This window comes from Caretta caretta, chromosome 2, assembly GCF_965140235.1.
Source record: "Caretta caretta isolate rCarCar2 chromosome 2, rCarCar1.hap1, whole genome shotgun sequence".
NCBI lineage: Eukaryota > Metazoa > Chordata > Testudines > Cheloniidae > Caretta > Caretta caretta.
The window spans coordinates 180,241,245-180,261,846 of record NC_134207.1 but is presented as its reverse complement, the minus strand read 5'-3'; the positions used below and the strand labels follow the sequence as shown (position 1 = coordinate 180,261,846).

At 41.4% G+C, this 20,602-nt stretch overlaps 1 protein-coding gene across 4 annotated transcripts in view; it reads right to left on the bottom strand.

The window, feature by feature from the left end:
- Positions 1–1,784: 1,784 nt before the first annotated feature.
- The window catches only part of ELMO1 (engulfment and cell motility 1), a 421,610-nt gene continuing 402,792 nt past the window's right edge, over positions 1,785–20,602 (bottom strand). For all 4 annotated transcript variants that reach the window (XM_048839200.2, XM_048839201.2, XM_075125620.1 and 1 more), the window contains 4 exons: positions 19,486–19,593; positions 14,466–14,548; positions 8,597–8,674; positions 1,785–3,086 (listed from right to left, as the gene is read on the bottom strand). In XM_048839200.2, coding sequence (XP_048695157.1) covers positions 2,886–3,086; positions 8,597–8,674; positions 14,466–14,548; positions 19,486–19,593 — 470 coding nt within the window. In that variant the 3' untranslated portion in view covers positions 1,785–2,885. The remainder of the gene's footprint in view (positions 3,087–8,596; positions 8,675–14,465; positions 14,549–19,485; positions 19,594–20,602) is intronic.

Here is a 20,602-nt window from a genome sequence, read left to right as displayed (position 1 = left end):
AATGTATGTTTATGAGCTCTGTAAGGGAAAGTTGATGGCAGAACATGAGGAAGAAAACAAAGATCTTGGATAGACAATGTGGTATCCTGGGTGAATCAAATGGACTATTCATCCACAAAGAGATTAACAGAGGATCATTCAGAATGGGCAACCATGGTTGGAAATCTCCAGTAACGGAGATGCCACATAAGAAGAAGGCCTTTTTACACTAAATGGTACAAAGGGGCCTCAGGGTAAATGAGAATCTGGCTCAGGTGTCTCCTGCCTCCCCAATATGCCTCAAGTTTATCCCGGAGGGATCATCTTAATGTGGGAGGGGGATATTCTGTCTCCTTGACCATTTGATCCTTAGGATATTTTATGGTGCGGCCTGAGATCACCAAACAGCAGTCAGACCTTTTAGTCACCACTGACATGGGTGGTTTTTTTATCCTGTTACCTAGAAATGATGTTTTTTTAATTGTTAGATTTTGTAAAATGCAGACCATTCAAATTGTTGTGGAGCATACATACATATATATATAAAAAACAATGCCAATCTCCATTAGCCAACTGAAAAAAAAGAGAAAGAGGTAACTGTCAGTCCAGGACAAAGGTGTACCCTACTTCCATGCCCAATCTCCAAGTACCATTCCAAAATCCAGATCACATTACCAATCCTGCAAAGCAGTCATGTGCCTTGGGTTTCCACCATTTGTGAACACTGATTATCTATGATGCAGCCTTGGCAACACTTCCTTACATTAAACATCTCCAGCTTTTACTCCATGAGTTTGAAATTTCCTTTCATCTTTTCTCAGATCGTGGCCCACAGTAACGTTTTGCTCTCGTGTTTATCTGTAGATTCTCTTTTCTTTTCTAACATCATTCACCATCTAAACCAATCTTATCTCTATCCTGTTAGACCAAAGTACAGTAGGCATATTGCAATTACAACCATATGAAGGTATCTTATTTAGGACCATCATACCTGAATTCATGAAGTTTCCTCTTCCTCCTTCCATCTCTAGGATGTGATCCACCCCCACCCATTCTGTGAAGGTGTCAATGTGGTTGGCCTACTCAAAAATTGCAGATGTTGTTGGAGCTACCAGAGGCACAGACCGTCTGCATGGAGGTTCTGTTTCTCAATTTACCCATCTAGCTTCATGGCACCACAGGGTCTGATAAAATCCCTGTGCGTGGGTTCACATATTAGAGGAGGAATCCATGCAAGTTAACATTGACTAAGACATGAATTTTGGAGGTGGTGGAATCTTTGCATTAGAGATTGATTCACCAGGACCCAGGCCCAGCACCTCCAGATCCCTGGCGCCTGACCCAGTGGAATACCTACAGGTAGGCAGCCAAAGGATTTGGAGAAGGGGAAAAACGTGAAACAAAGCCAGCACTCCCTCATACTGTGCCTCTGCAGCCTTGGTTTCTGGTTCGCTCCACTCAGGGAAGAGGAGGGAAGCATGTGGGGCTCAGATATTTCAGCAAATGAGAACCTAAAAATAATGGCCTACAATTGACTGTAGTCGTACTGGTTTGCTTTGCATTTAGATTTGTCAATGGCCGCCTTTCAGAAAGGCTCACCTATCCACTGCAATGCAGATTTTTAGACTTGCCAATTGCAATTTTGTCATCAAATAAATAAATAGTAATTATAATCAGACGCTTATGTTGCTACCATAGAGCCTAAAGTTACGCTTTCCCTTTCCCCTTGGTAGCAGAGGCCTCAGACGTGCTAGAAATGACAGAGAGTAAAAGAGAACTTCCAAATAAAAAAAACAAAGTTCCAGTATCATCACAACTCAGATTTTATTCAACAGCAAAGTTGAAGGAAATATTGGATATTTTACCCTCCCCGGACAAATGTTTTCAATGGATATTAAAAATAAAAACATCATCTCTAAATAAACTCACAATGTAATTCTTTTTCATTAAATATATTTGTTTGGCCAAAGAACAAAACCAAAAAGTTAGAACCCGTTGTACAAAAACAAAAAAGAAATCCCTTGCAAACTTGTAACACTGTAGCAATGACGATGCTGATTTAGATGTCTCACCATTTTCATTAATCTGTGGAAACTATTATTTTACTTTGAACCAAAAAAGAAAAACCCTTGGATAGCATCAAGCCAATCTTAGAGGCAACGGAGGCTTAGAATAGCTACAGGGAGAGAACACAACTAGTGCCTTCATTCACCATTTGTGCTAGTAATTCGGGAGAAATATAGGGCTATTTAAGAGACGGCAAAAAAAGAAGTTAGAAGCATTGCAGTGTTATAGTACAAACCTGCAAACTACCCATTCTAGGAAACTAGAACTCTGGCAGAGCACAGATGATGGAGACACTGTTGCCAATGTAAAGGATAATGACAGTGATGATGGTGCAGAAGATTAAACAGTTAATACTTTTCATCTTTTTTTGGAATCAGTTGTGAGCTGACTCTTGGGATGGGTTGGGAAAATCTCGCTCTCTCCACCTTCCACTTACAGTAGCTGCTTCTCCTCTCTACCTCCCAACTTCCAGATAAAGCACCTGCAGCACCAGGTTTGGTTTCGTAGGCATGCAGTTTGGAAGCATCGTATTTTATTTAGAATGCCTATTCCAGCATTAAAAATGTAAAAGTTCCTCTGATGGACGCTGCTTAGTGGTCTTCGCGTTAGCCACATCCAATGGACTGCAATTAGAAGTTAATTAAAGCAATGTAGTTTTTGACTAGCAATGGGGGAGCTGGGATCAGGGGAAAGGAAAAGATGCAGGGAATGGAAAGAAAAGTGAGTGCTTTAACCATAGTCCATAATCCAAGATGTGCACATGTGGACTTCTCTCTCTCTTTGTTTAATCTTTCCAGTTATAATCTTTCCAGTTTAAATGGGAGTTTCAATGGGCAGTTTCAGTTACAGTCATAAACAAAATCATAGTTGCTGGGCTCCTTTGGAATTGGTGGGGGAGCATCAGGAATCTGTATATTCTCCAAGTCGAGGAGACGCAGCTTTATCTCCATGCTGAGCAGTGTGTCCAAGTCATTTCGTGTCAGGTCACTCATCATATCCTTCCCAAGGAGGGCATTCAATCCATCGGTCCAGATACAGTACTGCCATGGAAGACAAAAACCTCCATTAAGTCCAGACCTGCTTTCCCATGCAAACAAATCAGCCAACTGCATCTTCTCCAGTGCATTTATGCTCCAGTGACTGAAGAACACCTCTAAAATTAAACTAGACAGATGTGCTTAAGCACTTCTTTGGCTTAATTTTAAACATATTGATTAGCTAGTGATTTAATGTGAAACAGGTAAACGTTTCAAACAACTGGTCAGAATATGGCAACAAAAATTCTGGGAAACAAATTGAAAGAAATGAAAAATACTCCATTTAAAAAAAATTGGGGGGAATTGCTCCGGTGTGGGTGGTTTTTTGTTTGGAAAATTTCAAACACAGTGAAAATTTTCTTTGTGAAAATTTCAATTTGAAAAAAGGCCTTTATTTAAAAAATTCAAAAAAATGCTGACTAAAAAAATGCAACCAGCTCTAATATTTGATAAACTAGAAAACTGTACACAGTAAACCAAGTAGTTTCTAAAAGATACTTCTCCTTCAATATCAAGAGTGCCACTTTGTAGCGTGATATTCTGTCTTCCCTTCGCACTCTAATCAAACAAACAACGCATGTATTTTTGATCATGAACCATTACGAGCCTGATCCAAGTTTCATGTAGTCTAAGGGAAGCTTTTCATGGACTTCAATGGGAGTCAAACTGGACCCATGCTGATGTAGTATTTACCTACATGGAAAAATATATTTGCCATAAATGCTAATTATATTGTGGAAACTAAAATATGTATTATATGGAAAGAATCCTGCACTATCAGGGAGGTGGATTAGAAAACCTACCAGGACTTTTCAGATATCTAATTTTTGTGTTATCACAATCATATATTTGATTTTAAAATACATTTGATCTGATCAAATATATTTCACATCATATATCTAGTATAGAAATATGTAATATAGTATAAAACTACATGCTGTATGTAGGTGAGGTTGCGTACAAATACATATTAAGTATGTGTATATACAAACGCACATACACAAGAACAAGGATACACAAACACACACACACATATATAACCTATACATAAGCACTCTTTATGTTAATAAATATGTATGGATCTATTTTCCAAAGCAGGAAACTAAATTACTTGTAGTAGTATGAAGTTAATCAATGTTCTGTCCTTCATAAAAACTAAATGTCAAGTTATCCTGGCATAATTCTAAACAGCTTTGTTTGGCCTGTAAAGAACCTCTTCTCTTGCTGTCTCTCTCTCTCTCTCTCTCTCTTTTTTTTAATAGGAAATGCAATCTCACTCCAAAGCTGACAGCTTGAGATAAACATAAGTTGAATAACTGTTTTAAATAAGCAACAAACCCAGGGGAGGTTGGTGAACAAGAGTCAACTTCTAATCAGTCACTTCCATTTATTACTACAAACCATTTATGCAACTATGAACAAAAGTACTTGAATGGTATCATCTAAAAATAAAAAGATTTCAATCATGAACTCATGTGTCCTAGTTACAAGGGAAAAATTAAATCAACCATAGCTGAATTTTTATCTTACAAATGTTTCTGCTGGATTTCATGCCAAAGGATAGACTTTAAAATTAGCCAACCGTGTGCTGTAAGTTATAGCCAAACTTACAGATAGCTACAGCTGATTGTGTGCTGCACAAGAAAAGAAAAAGAATACTGATAAGAATCAGAGAAAAAATATCTCAGCGTATGTCTACACTAGGAAAAAGCATGTGTTTTTAAAATATGAGAGTTAACATACTTCAAAATCCTTGAGTAAAATCCTGCTCCACTGAAGTCAGTGGCAAAATTCTCATTGCATTCAACAGAGCCAGGATTTCACCTTTAATGTAGACAAGGCAAGTTGTAGTGTTAATGTGTTAGCTGCTTAGTGGGGAATTTATGGTTAGAGCTCTGCGCGGATACAAAAATGTGGATCCGCATCCGCCAGGATCAACCCGCGATCTGCTAGCCGTCTTTTACCTGTATCCGCATCAGCAAGCCACCTCACAAGGGCTAGCGATGGAGTACGGGGGAAAGGAGCGAGTGGGGATGCAGGGTCTTGCAGGGAAGAGGCAGCAGAAGGGTGAGGACTTGGGGTAATGGGTAGTACGGGATGGGACTCAAGGAGAATGGGCGATGCAGAGGGTGGGGGCTCGGGGCCTGGGCCACCGCATTGTGTGCTGCTCCTGGGTGCTCACGAGCTACGGCACATGGCAGTGCGTATTGCATCACAGTGGGGCGGAGGGGTGGGGTGCTGGGGCCCCGCCTGCTCCAATCCCCATGGTCGGCGGTGGGACCTGCTGCCCAGAAGCTGGCAGGCTGGGATTGGGAGCGTGGCCAGTGCTGCTGGGCCGGGCCATGGTGGGAATGTTGGAGCTGCCTGAGCTGCTGGACAGGAAGTGGCGCTGCAAGCACATGCTGGACAGCCCAGAGTCCGACCTGCTGCCCAGCCCCAGCTACTGGCCACCAGTCCTGAGCACGCTGCGCCCCCCTGGGCTGTCTGAACCAGACGCCGCCAGCCAGGCGCCGCTGGGAAATAGAGCCCTGTGTGGTTGTATCTGCATCCGATCCACTATCCGCAAAAATGGTCTGCAGGTATCTGCGCATTTGCAGGCCTCTATTTATGGTTCATGCTGACCAGCTAATAAGGTTTCAAACTCTAACTTGCCCTGTCTACAATAGGATTTTAAATCATGCTAAGCTATCATGTTTTAAATATACATTTTTTTCCCTAGAGTAGACAGGCCTCCAAGAAAGAAAAAAAAGCTGACCTGAAAATAAGATTAATGCCGAACACACAACTCCATGGTATTTTGCAAATACACAGTTTCCTTAAACATGTCTATAAGAAAGATTTATTGAAAATGGTTTTGCCAGGATTCACTTTATCAGGAGAAGTAAAGGAATAATTGCAAAAGAAACGGAGGGGCTTTTACATGTGGAAGCATACTGGAAAGCTCTCCCTGTAACATCTGATCATCTGATGTAACCAGCGCAAGCATCGCAGTGCGCTGGTGAGGGCAGAGCAGCCATAGTCCTCCTTTGGTTCAAATAGTACCGATTTGGAGCCCCTTCCAGCTCCTGGCAACGTTCTTCTGGCCACCTATTATGTGGACGCAGTGGATGGAGAAAGGGACTCCTTGTCGCATCTCCACTTTGGCAAGTGAACCTAATCAGACACATATAATTTAGGAACTGCTAGAAATCCTACTGAGTTGGTAGAAAAATTACAGCATTGATTCAGTGGTATTTCTTTCAACATACAAAACAGACTAAGAGCCACTGAAGAATCAACTCAATTTAATACAGACTAATTTTAATGAAGTGGCAGTGAAACCTAATTATAACCAGTCTCATGACCTTCTCTGTCAAAAAGCAGGGAGGGAATAATCCACCTTTTTTTTTTGGGGGGGGGGGGGGGAATTCAGTGAAAACCAGCTCTCAGCATTCAAATGAAAAACAAATATGACAGTGTGATCACAAAGTGTTCACACCTCTGGATAGCAATGAGCGTTGAAAGCTGGCTAAGCTCGATTGCCAAATTTAAAAGATCATGAGTCAGGCTCCCCAAAACCGTGATGGTAGCTCACACATCATGAGTTAAAAAAATTGGGTTCATTTTATTTGCTTTCTGGTTTTTAAGCCTTTAAACACACTAAATATTGATAGACAAATCTCAAAAGTTGGGAACACTGCTAAATTAAGTTAACACTGCAAAATTAAGACCAATTATGACATATCCGCACCACCACCAGAAACTCGGGCTGGGTTTTTGGTGGGGGAATCTGTGAAGCTAAACGCTGCAGGAAGTACTGCCCAGCAGGGCCTGAGTGGCAGCCCCTTGCAGCCAGCTGATTGGCCCATGTCTGTATATAAACCAGGAAGCCCTTATAGGGAGCTGTCTGAGCAATGACACTGACTGCCTGCTTCCTCCGCCTCCAGACCTTGCCTTGCTGTGAACCCCTGACACCGGTTCATGTCTGGCTCGGCTACTTGCCTTCTGTCTGCAATTCAGAGCCTCACTCTTGCTTCCTAGCATCCCGACCTGGCTCAACCCCCCACTCCGCTACTCGTCTCCTCACTACAACTTGGTAACTGATCCATGCACACTGGCTGCCCACTGCCCTGCCCTGACACTGGCCCTTGCCTTTCTGGTCACAAACGCAGACTTTTTCAGGCATGCCAATTTTGTTTTAAAGAACCTGGACAAAGTTGAAGGTAAAAACAGAGGAGGATATTTGGGAAAAGATTACAAGGCCTGTGTTGGTTCATTAGAAGATGGCAGTAGTCAGAGGCTGCATTTTCCAGTGGAGGTGACTGAAATATTTACTAATTTCCATGATAATTCGCCCCTAAGAGCCAACATGGACTATAATTAAATTGTTGCAGAATTTATGGCAGAAAGAACGCAACGTGTGTCTAGAGGTTCAAGAGGACTATGTCTTGTCTAAAACAGTAACTCTTAACAGTAGCTGAAGCTTTGGGAGCTCTAGAAACCTTATTGTCAACTTCTCTTAACTGAACATTTGCCATCAGATCACTTCCTGGAACGAAAAAGCTTCTAAGTGACATTGAAAAATTAATCCTCAGGAAAAGCCAAATGAGCACAACTCATTACTTCTATTAGAATTAATGTCTGTTTGAAAGATTTTAGCCAGAATTGCAAATGTGAAAGCTGCATACCTAATGCACTTTAGTTGTCATTTCTTGTGCTAAGCATCCTTCTAAGTTTATATCTGGAAATCCCAAATTCTTTGAGACAATCATTTGTGATGCTTCCACCGTCAATTTGGAAATTGACCATTATCTTCCAAGGTGTATGCTTCTTTGGGGGTGGGCTGTTTTGTTTTGCTTTTTTATTTGCACAAACACCCACCAGCTCACAGAGCTATGTCCCATCCCACACTGTGGATACAGCAGAATGTATAGTGTTGTGTGCCGGGGCATGCTTAACAACATTAAACTGAGAACGGGGGGCTGTGCCATTCAGTACCATAAAAGGCCAATGTGTTTATATCCATAAACTCCACTGATGGTATGGGAGTGCGGTCAAGACTAGCTGATGATGCCTGTTGGTGTTTACCAGTCTTGACAGTACAGGCCAGGGACGTTATCCTGAGGTTAATTTGATTAATCTGTAATCTTGTATGAATTGATTATTGATCACACAGGAGAAGACTGAAGTTTTATTTGTATTCACTTGGGAGAATTACCTACTTTCCAGTGATTAAGGTAGATTGAATTAAGAAGAGGAGCTCTTACCACACCAGGAAAGGAGGAGGGGGAGTTATGAGCGAGCACAGCTCTCCCAGAACAGAAGAGGGAGAGGTCTCTCTCTGTTTTATTATTATTTGTATTACTGTATCACCAGGAGCTCCACTCCTGGACCAGGACTCTATTGTGCTAGGCACTGTACAGACACAGAACAAAAAGACTGTCTCCGAAAACGTATGATCTTTAGAGACGCAGGACAGCTGTGTTCCCCACCCCACCTCACCCTGGTTTCCCCTTACTTTAACCTCTACTTACCTCATGCTTATCAGGAGCGATGAAATTCAGTTGGCCATTTGAGTCATACAATATAGAGAAAGCAAGCTCAAGCACCTCCTGGAAGAACACAGTCACAAAGAAACCCATATTAGAAGTCCATAAGAAAGAGTCATACATTCACACCTTGCTCTCTTCCCTCCCAACAACTCTGAAGAAATCTGAAATACTTTACCGTACGCACCAGAATAAAATGATACTCACCTGAAATTCTACTTCACTTCCAACCAATACTGCCTTGGTGCCAACGTATCACAAGAGACACTGACAACAACGGAACCAACACTGGGGTCAATGGGATTTAGGCAAGGCTAAAAATCTGAAATGAGTAGCAGTGACAGTGTGGGGTTCCAACTTAGGTTAGAGTTTGGGTTCTGGTTTGAGCCATGCCATGGCTAGGGTCTGAGACCAGAGACACCAAAACCTCGCATAGGCATAGACCCATAAGACAGATATCTCACAAGGACAGTTCATTTTGTGGTATTTGTGCTATCATTGATGCTGGAAATCTTACAAAATTATACATTCTCAGGAGATTTCTGCCATTTTGGTCGCCATGGGAACCAGAATGGGCAAATGTGTCCCATGTGGGTTTGGATCCAACCACACAGAGGAAAATCTCCAAGGAGCACAGAAGGCTGCCATAGCTGACTCTTCACCCTCCTCTCAGGGCCCACCCCCACTAGTGTAGGGGGCATTTTAGGGATAAGAGGGGTGAGTGTTCAAACAGACCTGCACTCTGATGATCCCCACTAACATAACGCCCTTTAGAGAGTCATTACAAGCTGGTGTAACATAAAGCAGCTCTGTAGCTACACAGAGTTTCCCTGAATAATATAAGGAAGGAAGGCAGAAACATGGTGAAAAAGCTACCTGTGTGTTTCTCCTCACCTACACTTCCACTGTTGCCCCCAAGAATCTGGGCCACAGTATAACCACCTTCAAACTTTTCCACCACTCCACCCCTTCCTACATCTCTACCCTCATTCCTTCTACTCTCACTTCCCCACTCCTCATGTTCCAGCCCAAGCTTCTCTCCTCACTGCCTCATTCAATTCTTTCCCATTGCAGATTCAGTGCCTTATTCCATGCTGTCCTCTCTGCATTGTACAGGCTCCCAAATCAGGTGCTAACTTCCTACCTCTCCTCCTCTGAACCCCTCCTGAGAACTCAAGAGTCCCACAAAACCTAGTGGCAATAACTTCCACCTTCCATGCTCTGCTCTTCAAAAATGCCATTATCTGTGTGTCTACTCAGATTGTAAGATCTTTGGGTTGGGCGGTCGCTCTGTGTGTGTGTGTGTGTGCACAGGTCATACCTGTTTCAAGTCCATGTAAGCTCTAGAGCTATATTATAAACTCTGACACAACACTGGGTACATAATTGGTGTCTAAGAAATACTGTAATAATAAGGATAAATTAATAAGTTTCTCAATGTGGTTCACATTCTTATTTTCCTTTTCAAATGGTCTTAGCATAAAGTGCTACAAATAAAAAATGTTAGCTCCTCCTATGCAGTAGCTGCATCTATCTGAGATATTACTGTTTTTGTTGTTCAGCTATAAATATCTCATATAAGATTTTTTTTGAGGGAGGGAGGGGGAAGTTGGAAAGAGATGATCAGTTTTCTCCTCTATGTATCTGAACTTGGAATTTTCAAAGGAGCCTAAGGGAGACAGGGAAGCATGCAACCCCTATTGAAAGTCAATGGGAATCAAGTTCCTTTGAAAATGCCAGCCTATGTGAATAAATAGTTAGCATTTATCAACAGTGACCACACTGCTATCTAGGGCACTGTGGTATTTCCATATGCTGAGACTAGCAAGTAGATGTGGTATATCAATTATTGTAGCATGTCTCAGTATCAACTCTGACTAGTTTTTACCGCATACTAACGGTCATTAGTGAAGTGACTAGTGTAGCCTCTACTTGGTGGATTCAGAAATATTCCCCTCCATATCATGGGGCAGGCTCTTTTTACCCCCTTGCTTCCTGGTCAGTGGTCTCATAACACTAATTGTCTTTATTGGCTCTCTTGAAGAAGGAGAGAAGAGAGGCATACAACTGTTGTTCCTATACTTCTAGAAGCTACAGGAGCGCTGCTTCCTACATTCATGATATTGAGGATCAAAAATGAAACAACTGTGAATCTATGGTGGCTATAGCAGATATACCAGACTAGATTTGATCACAGGTACACAGAGCCAGAGTAGCTCCATTGACTTCAGTGGGGTTACTCCATATTTACAATGGTGTAACAAGACCAGAATCTGGATTACAAACTTTAAATTACACCCTATACATACTTTCTGGTTGATCTGAAACTTCAGATCACTTTGCTACTGGTTAATTGTTATGTTGCCACTGCCTAAGGCTGAGGAGCACAAGCGGTCACATGCAGCTGAAACCACCATGTGAGCATCCTTCCACCTCATCCTGAGTGGTCTCATGGTTCCTACAGCCCACATCACAGGTTGGGAACCACAGGCCTATTAAATCATCTTAAGTCAATGCCAGGGCAGGATGGTTCCCACAGTATACTACCTAGAATGTGTGCTGGTGTTCTTGTTCTGTGATAACCAAGATGAAATTAAAGAGAACACACGTTTCTGAACAATGTAAGTTAGATTAATTTCTGCTCACTAAAAATTCACCACAGATGGAGAAAGTAAATAAGTGTTATTTACTCCTTCGCGTAACACAAGAACCAGGGGTCACCCAATGAAATTGATAGGCAGCAGGTTTAAAACAATCAAAAGTAAGTATTTCATCACACAACGCACAATTAACCTGTGAAACTCATTGCCAGGGGATCCTGTGGAGGCCAAAACTGCAATGGGGTTCAAAAATAATTAGATAAGTTCATGGAGAATAGGTCCATCAATGGTTATTAGCCTGGATGGGCAGGGACGGTGTCTCTAGCCTCTGTTTGCCAGAAGCTGGGTATGGCCAACAGGGGATGGATCATTTGATGATTACCTGTCCTGTTCATTCCCTCTAGGACACCTGACATTGGCCACTGTTGGAAGACAGGATAGTGGGCTACATGAACCTTTGGTCTGACCCAGTATGGCTGTTCTTAAGTTCTTAAACTTGCCAAGTCAGCAAATGGAAGGGATGGCTGGGGAATACCCATAGCTAGATGAACATGTGTCTCATACTTCCTCGTTAAATGCCTTCTAAATCAAATACAATTCATTGGCATAAAATATATTAATATTATATGAGAAGCACAAATGAGCCTAATAGTGAGCCTTAAAAATTGAACCCAATTTAAAATGTGAGCAAGACTAAACAACCATGGATTCAAGACTGCTTCTATCAAGCCATTCCAGTTTCACATGGCATCAAAATTCCAGTTCAGCTTTGTTCCTGTTTATTTCTAAATGATCCCACTGGAAGAATAAGGGCTGATGTTGGCCAATGGAGAAATGATGAAGCCACTGTTAAGAACATTCTGCCAATTCTATTCCTGTGTGTAACATTCTCATTCTCTCATTAATTTTCTTTTCTGCCAATGAATACACATTAAGGTGCTTGTTATTTTTATATATATATATATATATGTCATAACTTGATGAAGGTGTTCTTTTAAATCCTCTCTTCAATTGTGAAACTTCAACCTACGCTCCACATTTTGTAAATACAAAGAAAACAGGGTTTGTGAGATTTTGATACATGATTCTCAGATGTCAAACTAAATTAAATTAAAATTTATGTAAGCAGTGCTGCAATATTCTGCACAGACTATTAAAATGTTGCAGACATTGTTCATACAGTTTGTATTACACAAGAACTCATCTTCCAAATTCTGTTATTCCTAAAGCAGAAAATGAGGCCATGGAAAAATCAACATAATAAATGGAGTAATGACAAAGATTATTACAGTCTGTACCAAAAACTGAATTCAACAGCTATGGATGTAATTATGTTACCTATCAATTCCCAATCTCCACATCTTTGGTTAGCAGCTTTATGCCAGTCCATTGCAATTTTACCCTAGGAAATGGAGCATTACTGACCGCTGAGGGCATACAAATCTGTAGCCCTGCTATTTAGCATTAAACTCTACTTAAACACTGCTGTTTATAAAGATGACAAATTTTCATCACCCACTGTCTGGTTTCTGTCTTTGTTTTTGTGGACAAATGAATGCCAAGATAAGGAAGCACTAAAAATACTTCATATATATTATATAGTTGCCACAGCCAAATGCTGTTGATGTCTCAGATGCAGCAATAAGTAGGAGCTGTGTGAAATCTATTGTGGGTATGTGTGTGTTTGTGTACTGATTCAGAAAATTAACCAGGAAAATGTTTCCTTGCTTTTTTTGTTGTTGTGTGGTTTTGATTTTCATTTGATAAGGCTTTTCATTTTCAATCAGGAATATTCTATAGTGAAAGAAGATGAGGGTACACTCTATATTTCAAAATGACTATTTTGCTCTATAAGCCAAATAGAGCTGATATTAGTTACCTGTGTGGGAAACATACGCAAACAGAGCTTCTGAGATGGTCTGTCCCTCCAGCCCTCATCAGTGTAGTATCTTAGAATCAGTTACTGAGGGAAAAGCTAGTTTCAGCTGTCTCTACCTGTCCACATCTCCTTCTCATCGTAGGAAAAGACCAGAGGTAGGGATGGACAGAGAAAGGTACATTGTAATGGTTACATGGGGAAGCTTTCACTGCACCCGTCCTCACTGTGCCTGGCTCCAGATCTGTCATTAGTCCTACGCTTTCATGAACATTAAACACACACATTTTGTTTTCAAAATTAAACACTACTGAGGTAGGAAATCCTATTTTTAATATTTTATGCTTCAGAATCTTTCTAAGCATCACAACTAGAGGTGGATCAAAAGCAGAACTTCAAAATATTCCTAATGTCAGGCATTGATAGATTCAGATTCAAATCCCCTGGCTAGAACCCTGTGGTTTCAAGTCAGATCCAAAGCAGTGAGGGTCTGATTCCCCCACTGACATTCATCTGCAGCACATATTGATGGAAGTCTCATGAATATACCTGTTGGTAAGGGATTTCCACCTTTAAAGATGGCAGAATTTTCCCAAGATCATTGGATTTCCCAAGCTCTCATAATTGGGAACTAACTTCTCAGCAAAAAAAGGAAAAAAAAAGCTCAAGATTTTAGCACTATGAAACCTGAACACTAGTGCTAGTTTCAGCTTCTTGACCTCAAACTCTGAAAAATATCCTAAACCTAAGCTGGATCTGAACACTGCCTCCTCTTCTCAATCCCACTGTAACACTCAACGCATCACCGCCTCCTTAAAATTCAAATATCACATCGCATCCTTTCATCAGTATCCATTTCACACCTGGGTTTTCTAGCACACCTCAATCTGAAATTACTATAAACTGGATATAAATTGTATCTTTGCTGTGTGACAGGGATGCAGTGACAGATTCATCAGAGAATATGGTAAGCACAATTTATTTGTTTAATGAGGATAATTTTTCAGCAGGTAACATTGCTAGGCCACTCATCAATAGGTATTGCTACTCTGTTAGACTCAATGGAACCCACCAGAAGCCAGCACCACCTGATCACTTGTCCGTATGTGTTGTGTTTATCCACAATTATCATAATGCACAGATGCCATGAAAGTTAAACATAGGGTTGAGCCCACCCAAGTATGCTTGTCTAATAATTTGACTCACATGGTCCTAGATCAAAACAGAAAAAGACAGAAAAATAGAGTGTGAGTGATTGTGTGTGTGTTCACGTACAAATGGATTTGCAAAAGCCAGAATGCAGTTATTTCAGGAAAGGTCAAATTCACAGTCTTTGTACTCTGCAGAGTGAACATTTATAATAATTTGAAAGTCATACCTTATTTTGTTTAAGAGCACCTTTCTCCTTCATGTGAGGGCAGTCCTTCCCTGTCACAACTGCCTTTATATCTGCCACAGGTACTGCATTAAAAAAAAAGAAAATGAGTGTAACTAAAATGTGTAAAAGCTGTGCTGTCAAACAAGAGACAAAACTGATGTGTCAAAAATTCCAGCTATGATGCCATTACCAGAGTCTGCTGTGAAAAAGGAAACTAAGCAAAACAACTGAAACAGGCATCACTGAGCCTTAACATAAGGGATTCAAGTTTCACAGGTCCAGATGGAAATGTGAACTAGGATTCTGCTTTCTCCCTCTTTTGAGGCTTTTGATGGAAAATGGATTTTGTGTAGATGTGTGTAGGCTTTATGTCCACTCACACCTCTACACCAGAGGTTCTCAAACTGTGCTCCGTGGACCACCAGTGATCCGCGAGCTCCATACAGGTGGTCCGTGGATAGTACCCTCTAAGATGCACGCCTAGGTGGCCACACACAAAAGAATGAAGGGCCACCCACCTAATTAGTGGAGCCGCGCAGGCGTGGCTCCACTAATTAGGTGCCCGGACCCTGGAGAAGAAACACATGTAAGGTGAGGTGGTGGCCTTGGGGGGAATAGGGGGTAAGTGGGAGGGGGCAGTGGAGTCAGAAGAGAGGGTGGGAGGAATTTGGGATGTGCAGGGCTGCGGTGGCCAGAGAAAAAGGCAACTTTCCCCAGTTCCAGGGCTGCGGCTGCCAGAGAGAGACAGTGCTCCTTCCCAGCCTCAGCTCTGTGGCTGGGGTGAGAATCTCCTCCTTCCCAGCCCCAGCTCGGGGGCTGCCGTGGCGGGGGAGAGAGGGCACATCCATTGCACTAGAAAGGTAAGACTACTGATCTTAAAATACGAGTTGTGTGCTTTCATTTGTAGAATAAAAAATGTTAATGGTTATTAAGTTTTTTTTATATAGCGCTTTTATCCAAAGCATTTTACAATATTTAGCTAATGGTACAAATATTTGGAAAGCTCATTAAGCGGTCTGCCAAGACCCTCAGCAATTTTCAAGTGGTCCACACACAATGAAAAGGTTGAGAACCACTGCTCTAGACAACACAGAGCAGGTGTCTGTCTTATTAATTTAGATATAATTTTTTCATGTTGTTTTACACTTCATCCATGACTGGTTGCTCAATCACACTCTCGTGATTTTGATGGGGAAACTATATAAAGCTTAGAATGACCAACCATCACTGTTTTTTTTTTTTAAATCATTTTTAAAGTAAGTTCATTTAAAAAAAGTTTTGAAAAGTTTCACTTGTCACAGTCTCTGCAGGAGTAAACTTGGTGAGGTCACTAGAACACAGAGATAAATGCAACTGTGCTTCAAGTGGAAGTCAATTTTCCGGCAGTAATTACATTATGGAAAATCTATATACTCTAAATATAATATAGTCAGTGAATGACAGAAAGCTTCTACAATCTATAAATAACCCATTATCTTGTGACTTTGGAAAAGGATCATATGGAGCAGGATAATAACATGAAAGTCTGTCATTGCTTGAGTCTTTAGAGTCTCTAACGGAAATGCTACAGTAGAGAATGCATTTTTCCCCCGATGGACTCAGCAGCCACACGTATTTTATGTATTATATGTGTGTCTTCTCTAGTCAAGACAACAAATGGTTGTATCACTCACAATGTTATGGTTGAAAAGACAACACAAAATATTAAAATACAGTGCAATTTTTAATGGATTTTTTTTACATACAGTAAACCACAAGCAGCATAAATTATTCCTGGGGTTATCTATTCAACGTCTCCTCCTTCTGTCTACTTTAGGGTTTTATAGTGCCACCCATCACTCGTGTACCTAAGCAACTTCCTCATAGCAAAGATAGCAATACCCGTAGCAAAGTCCCTAGTGGACTCCATGGAGTCATTGGCACTTTTCTCTTTTTAGCGTCAACACTCTGCTTAGGGTAGGTTTTTTGAGGGGCTGGGAGGAATTTGGGAATAAAAGGGGGTGTGTGAGTTGTGAGTATCACTTATGGTGAAAAGACTTTCTCTAAACTGAAGGCTTTGTAACATTTCCTAAAGATGGTCAGACTGAATTCACCTGATCTCATCTGGAAGGTTGTTCCATAGCCGGATCCCCTGTACCAAGAATTATGGTTCCCAGATCTCATATGCTTTGCCCTGGGTTTTGTGATCTGTATTGTCTCAGAAGCATACAACTGTAATGGTAATTCATAGGTCAAAATTTGGTCTTTGATGTAGCTGGGGCTTGATCCATTAATCGCTTTGAAAATTAGCCAAGGCCTAAAACTGGCACTGACAGGGAGCCAGTGGAAGATCTTGATCATGGGTCTGACATAGTCTAAGCCATAGAAGAGGTGGGCAGCTGCATTCTGTACCAGGTAGAGCCTGTGCGTAATCTTCACATTCACCTTCAGATACAATGAGTCACAGTAATCCAGCCTGGATATGACCAATGCATGGATTATTGTGGCCAGGTCCTCATCTGGGAGGAAGGGATCAAGTTTCCTAGCAAGCTGGATATGAAAGAAGGCATTTTTGAGAACTGATGGTACCAGTTCATCTAAACAGGACTCCCCTCTCTACAAATCACCTCAGTCTCATTTTCCTTTCCCTCATCCCCTTTCTGGTTCTCCCCCTTCTGCACTGGGGAATGGGAAGAGAGAAGGACCACTGTGTGTCCCGCTTTGCTCACTGGAGGAGGAGCAAGAAGGCTTGTCCAAAGCTGGCAGTGGAGAGCACAGTAATCTTTATGTCTAGGAGAGGGTAGGTCAGTATATTCAGATGGTAGCAAATCTCTGTAGTCCCACATTATAGGGTGACTCGAAAACTAGGGCGACTGCACTTAGACACAGGTTTTGTAGGTTCCCAAAGCCAGTTCTATATGGCATGTGTAGAACAGTAGCACCTTATTATTGGGCTCTATTTACATGAGTTGGATGGTTCTCATGTTCCATTTAAATTAATTTCTAATGTAATGGCTGCTGTGATAAACTATGTGTCCCCCTGAGCCTGAAAAGTCTGTGGCACTCAAGAAATGGTGGCCCTCCCTCAAATTCTGTCACTATCTAATTCACTTGGTCATCTGACATACACATTTTATGGAGATTGGGGCCCAGTCACTAAAGCCACAGTTCAAGAGTGGGGTTTGCTGCCTCGTCTTTCACTCCAAAGCTACTGTAATATTTTTGCCCTATTTCTTTAACTGCAGAGCAAACAAATAGCTTTTCCCAGCACCAATGCTTTTGTGCAGCGATCAGAAACCCTGTCCTAGATTCTGACAAAGGACTCCAGTAAAAGCACGAAACAAGCTTGAGGCAATTCTGTACAGCAATGAAAATAAGTGAAAGTGACTGTAAAATGCCACTATGATGTGACTCCAGTTAGGTGTGTCATCTTTCCAGGCCAACACAAAGCAGCACACAGACATTTTTATGGGATGGGGGCAGAACAAAGATTTTGATTTCATTATCCCAAAGGTTTGTGTTACACTGATTTATTTTTATTAATCAATTAAGAAGTTTAGGTTATTAAGTTACTTCTCTCTCAGTTTTCAGGCTGGAGAAATTCCCAAAGTCTGCAAAATTATTCTTTTACTTCACTAAGGAAGCAGAATAAACTTGTGTGAACTTTACTCACAGATGACTGATACGATAATGCCAAGAATGACATTTATTACTAATGAGGACAAAATACAAGGAAATGATTTCTTACCCATTCTTTAAGTTTTAGTCTCATTTTTTTGGGGTGATGTGTCATGACTATTATCTTGGTCATCATCAAAGACCAAATCTAGGACCTCCTGAGCTACAGTTTGAGCCTCTATGTCTTAAGCTAAGGGGGACACTTTCAAAAGGGGATGAGTTTCAATAGGTCTTGGGCTCCTAAATTCCTTAGGTGCTCTTGAAAATCTCTCTTTACGTTCCCTAGATGGGATCTGTGAAAGAGTGACATGCTCTGTTGATTGGGCACAGAGGAGGACACATAACCCACACTAAAAAGAGAGAAGTTACCCCATTTCTCAGAATAGTGTATCATTTAAGCGCATGCAACCATTATAATCAAGCTAGTTGTCTCAACTTTTGAAAAAGACCTTCATCTGCTCTCCATCATGGATTTATCTCCCAGATACTAGACCATTTACAGGAGCAGGAACAGCTGTCTTCACTTACAAAAGGTGTTTACTATTCCAAATTGATTTTATTTGACATCCGCAGTCTGATGAGGCAGTGAGAATGAATTGTGTTACTATGTAGGAAACATAACATTTCGAAACTAAAAGTTCAAAAGAGGACTCATCTGAAACCAGAGTATGCATTCCTCATGCACACTTTCCAAAACTTGAGAGTGATACATGAACACATCAAAAAATGTCCATGCTTACTATCTAAATATTTCTGTGGCCTGCCCCCATCATGGAGTCCTGGAATATTGCTTAATCATTAATGTGTATGTTCTTACAACCCCCATGAGGTAGAGGAGAATTATTATCCCTGTTTTACAGATGAGGAAGTGAAGCAATAAGAGATTGAACAATTTTCTCAGGGACACAGAAGAAGGCTGTAGCAGAGTCTGGAATTGAACCCAGATCTCACAAGTTCCCGGGCCACAAGAGCAGATCTATGCCACCCATGGATTCGCAAAGACAAGATCTGGTCGCTTATTTTGGGTTTCAAAATGAAGCTAAACAAGAGAACTGAGGTGAACAATCCAAATGTCGGCATAAATTGACTGGAATCGGTCACATCCTTCTGGGTAGAGTTGCAATTGGATAGCCTTGAAAAAATACACACTTTTCAAGCTCTACCATCACTGCAGGCTGACAAACTTTATAGACTGCCCAGAGGACTGTACTTGAGAAGAATGCTTATGACAAGATATACCTTAACCAGAGGGGCATGGCATACTGGGCCCATTAATGGAGATATTTACATTGCATCGTCTTAAAGGCAAATAAGTAACTTAAAAATTAACTAACAGAAGAGCCAGCACCTTTACATGACTTACATTTATCCTGCAAAGAATCATGAGGAACTTCTCCCTGTGGACTTTCTTCCAAGTCTCCGTAGTGCAAGACCTTGTGATTGGGCGATAATCGACAATACCAAAATTTGTCTGACAAAATAATACATTAAAAAAGGTTAATATCTGTTTCCATCTTCATCCACCAATAGTTTAGGAGAAAAGTTATTCATTTCATATGGTAAACTGCAGGGAAGTAGTATTGTGTAATGGTTAAAGAATGTGTGATGTGTTTTGAGGAGGGCAAGGACTTTGCCTGTTCACAATAATTCACATAATTAAGAAGAGTCTTTGAACTGGTCCTCTTGCAGCATTTCTTTTTCATTCAGCCACCATTACGAAAACCAGTGTTAAACAAGAACCCTTCTGGGAAGAGACTTAGGCTAACGTTTTCAAGAGAAACTAGTGACTTTGGGTGCCTAACCTGAGATGCCTTTAAGGGGACTGTTTGGAAGAAGGGCAGAGTGCTCAGTAATTGAGAACCATACCCATTTAAGACATCTCAAATGGAGCACCCAAAAATGACTATTTACATTTGAAAACTGTGGCCCTTGCCTTCTGATATGCGTTATAAAACACCATGTACACTTACTGTGTTACAGAACATAATAATAATTTCCCTATGGTTTCAATAACTACATCACCAAGAGCCTTATTCTATAGATCAGGGATCGGTAACCTTTCGCAGTGGCCCACCAGGGTAAGACCCTGGCGGGCTGGGCTGGTTTGTTTACCTACCATGTCTGCAGGTTCGGCCCATCGCAGCTCCCAGTAGCCGTGGTTCGCCACTCCAGGCCAATGGGGGGCTGCGGGAAGCGGTGCGGGCCGAGGGGTGTGCTGGTTGCTGCTTCCCGCAGTCCCTGATGGCCTGGAGTGGTGAACCATGGCCAGTGGGAGCTGTGATCGGCTGAACCTGTAGACACGGCAGGTAAACAAACTGGCCCAGCCAGCTAGGGGCTTACCAATCCCTGCTCTAGATAACAAATAAGTCATTACTTTGTACGTCCACAAATGCATATTGTTCTCTCGGAGCCCAAGTATATTTATACTTCTTCCCATCTTCAGCTTCTTCAGTTATTATTCCTCTTAATATTTGCCAAGA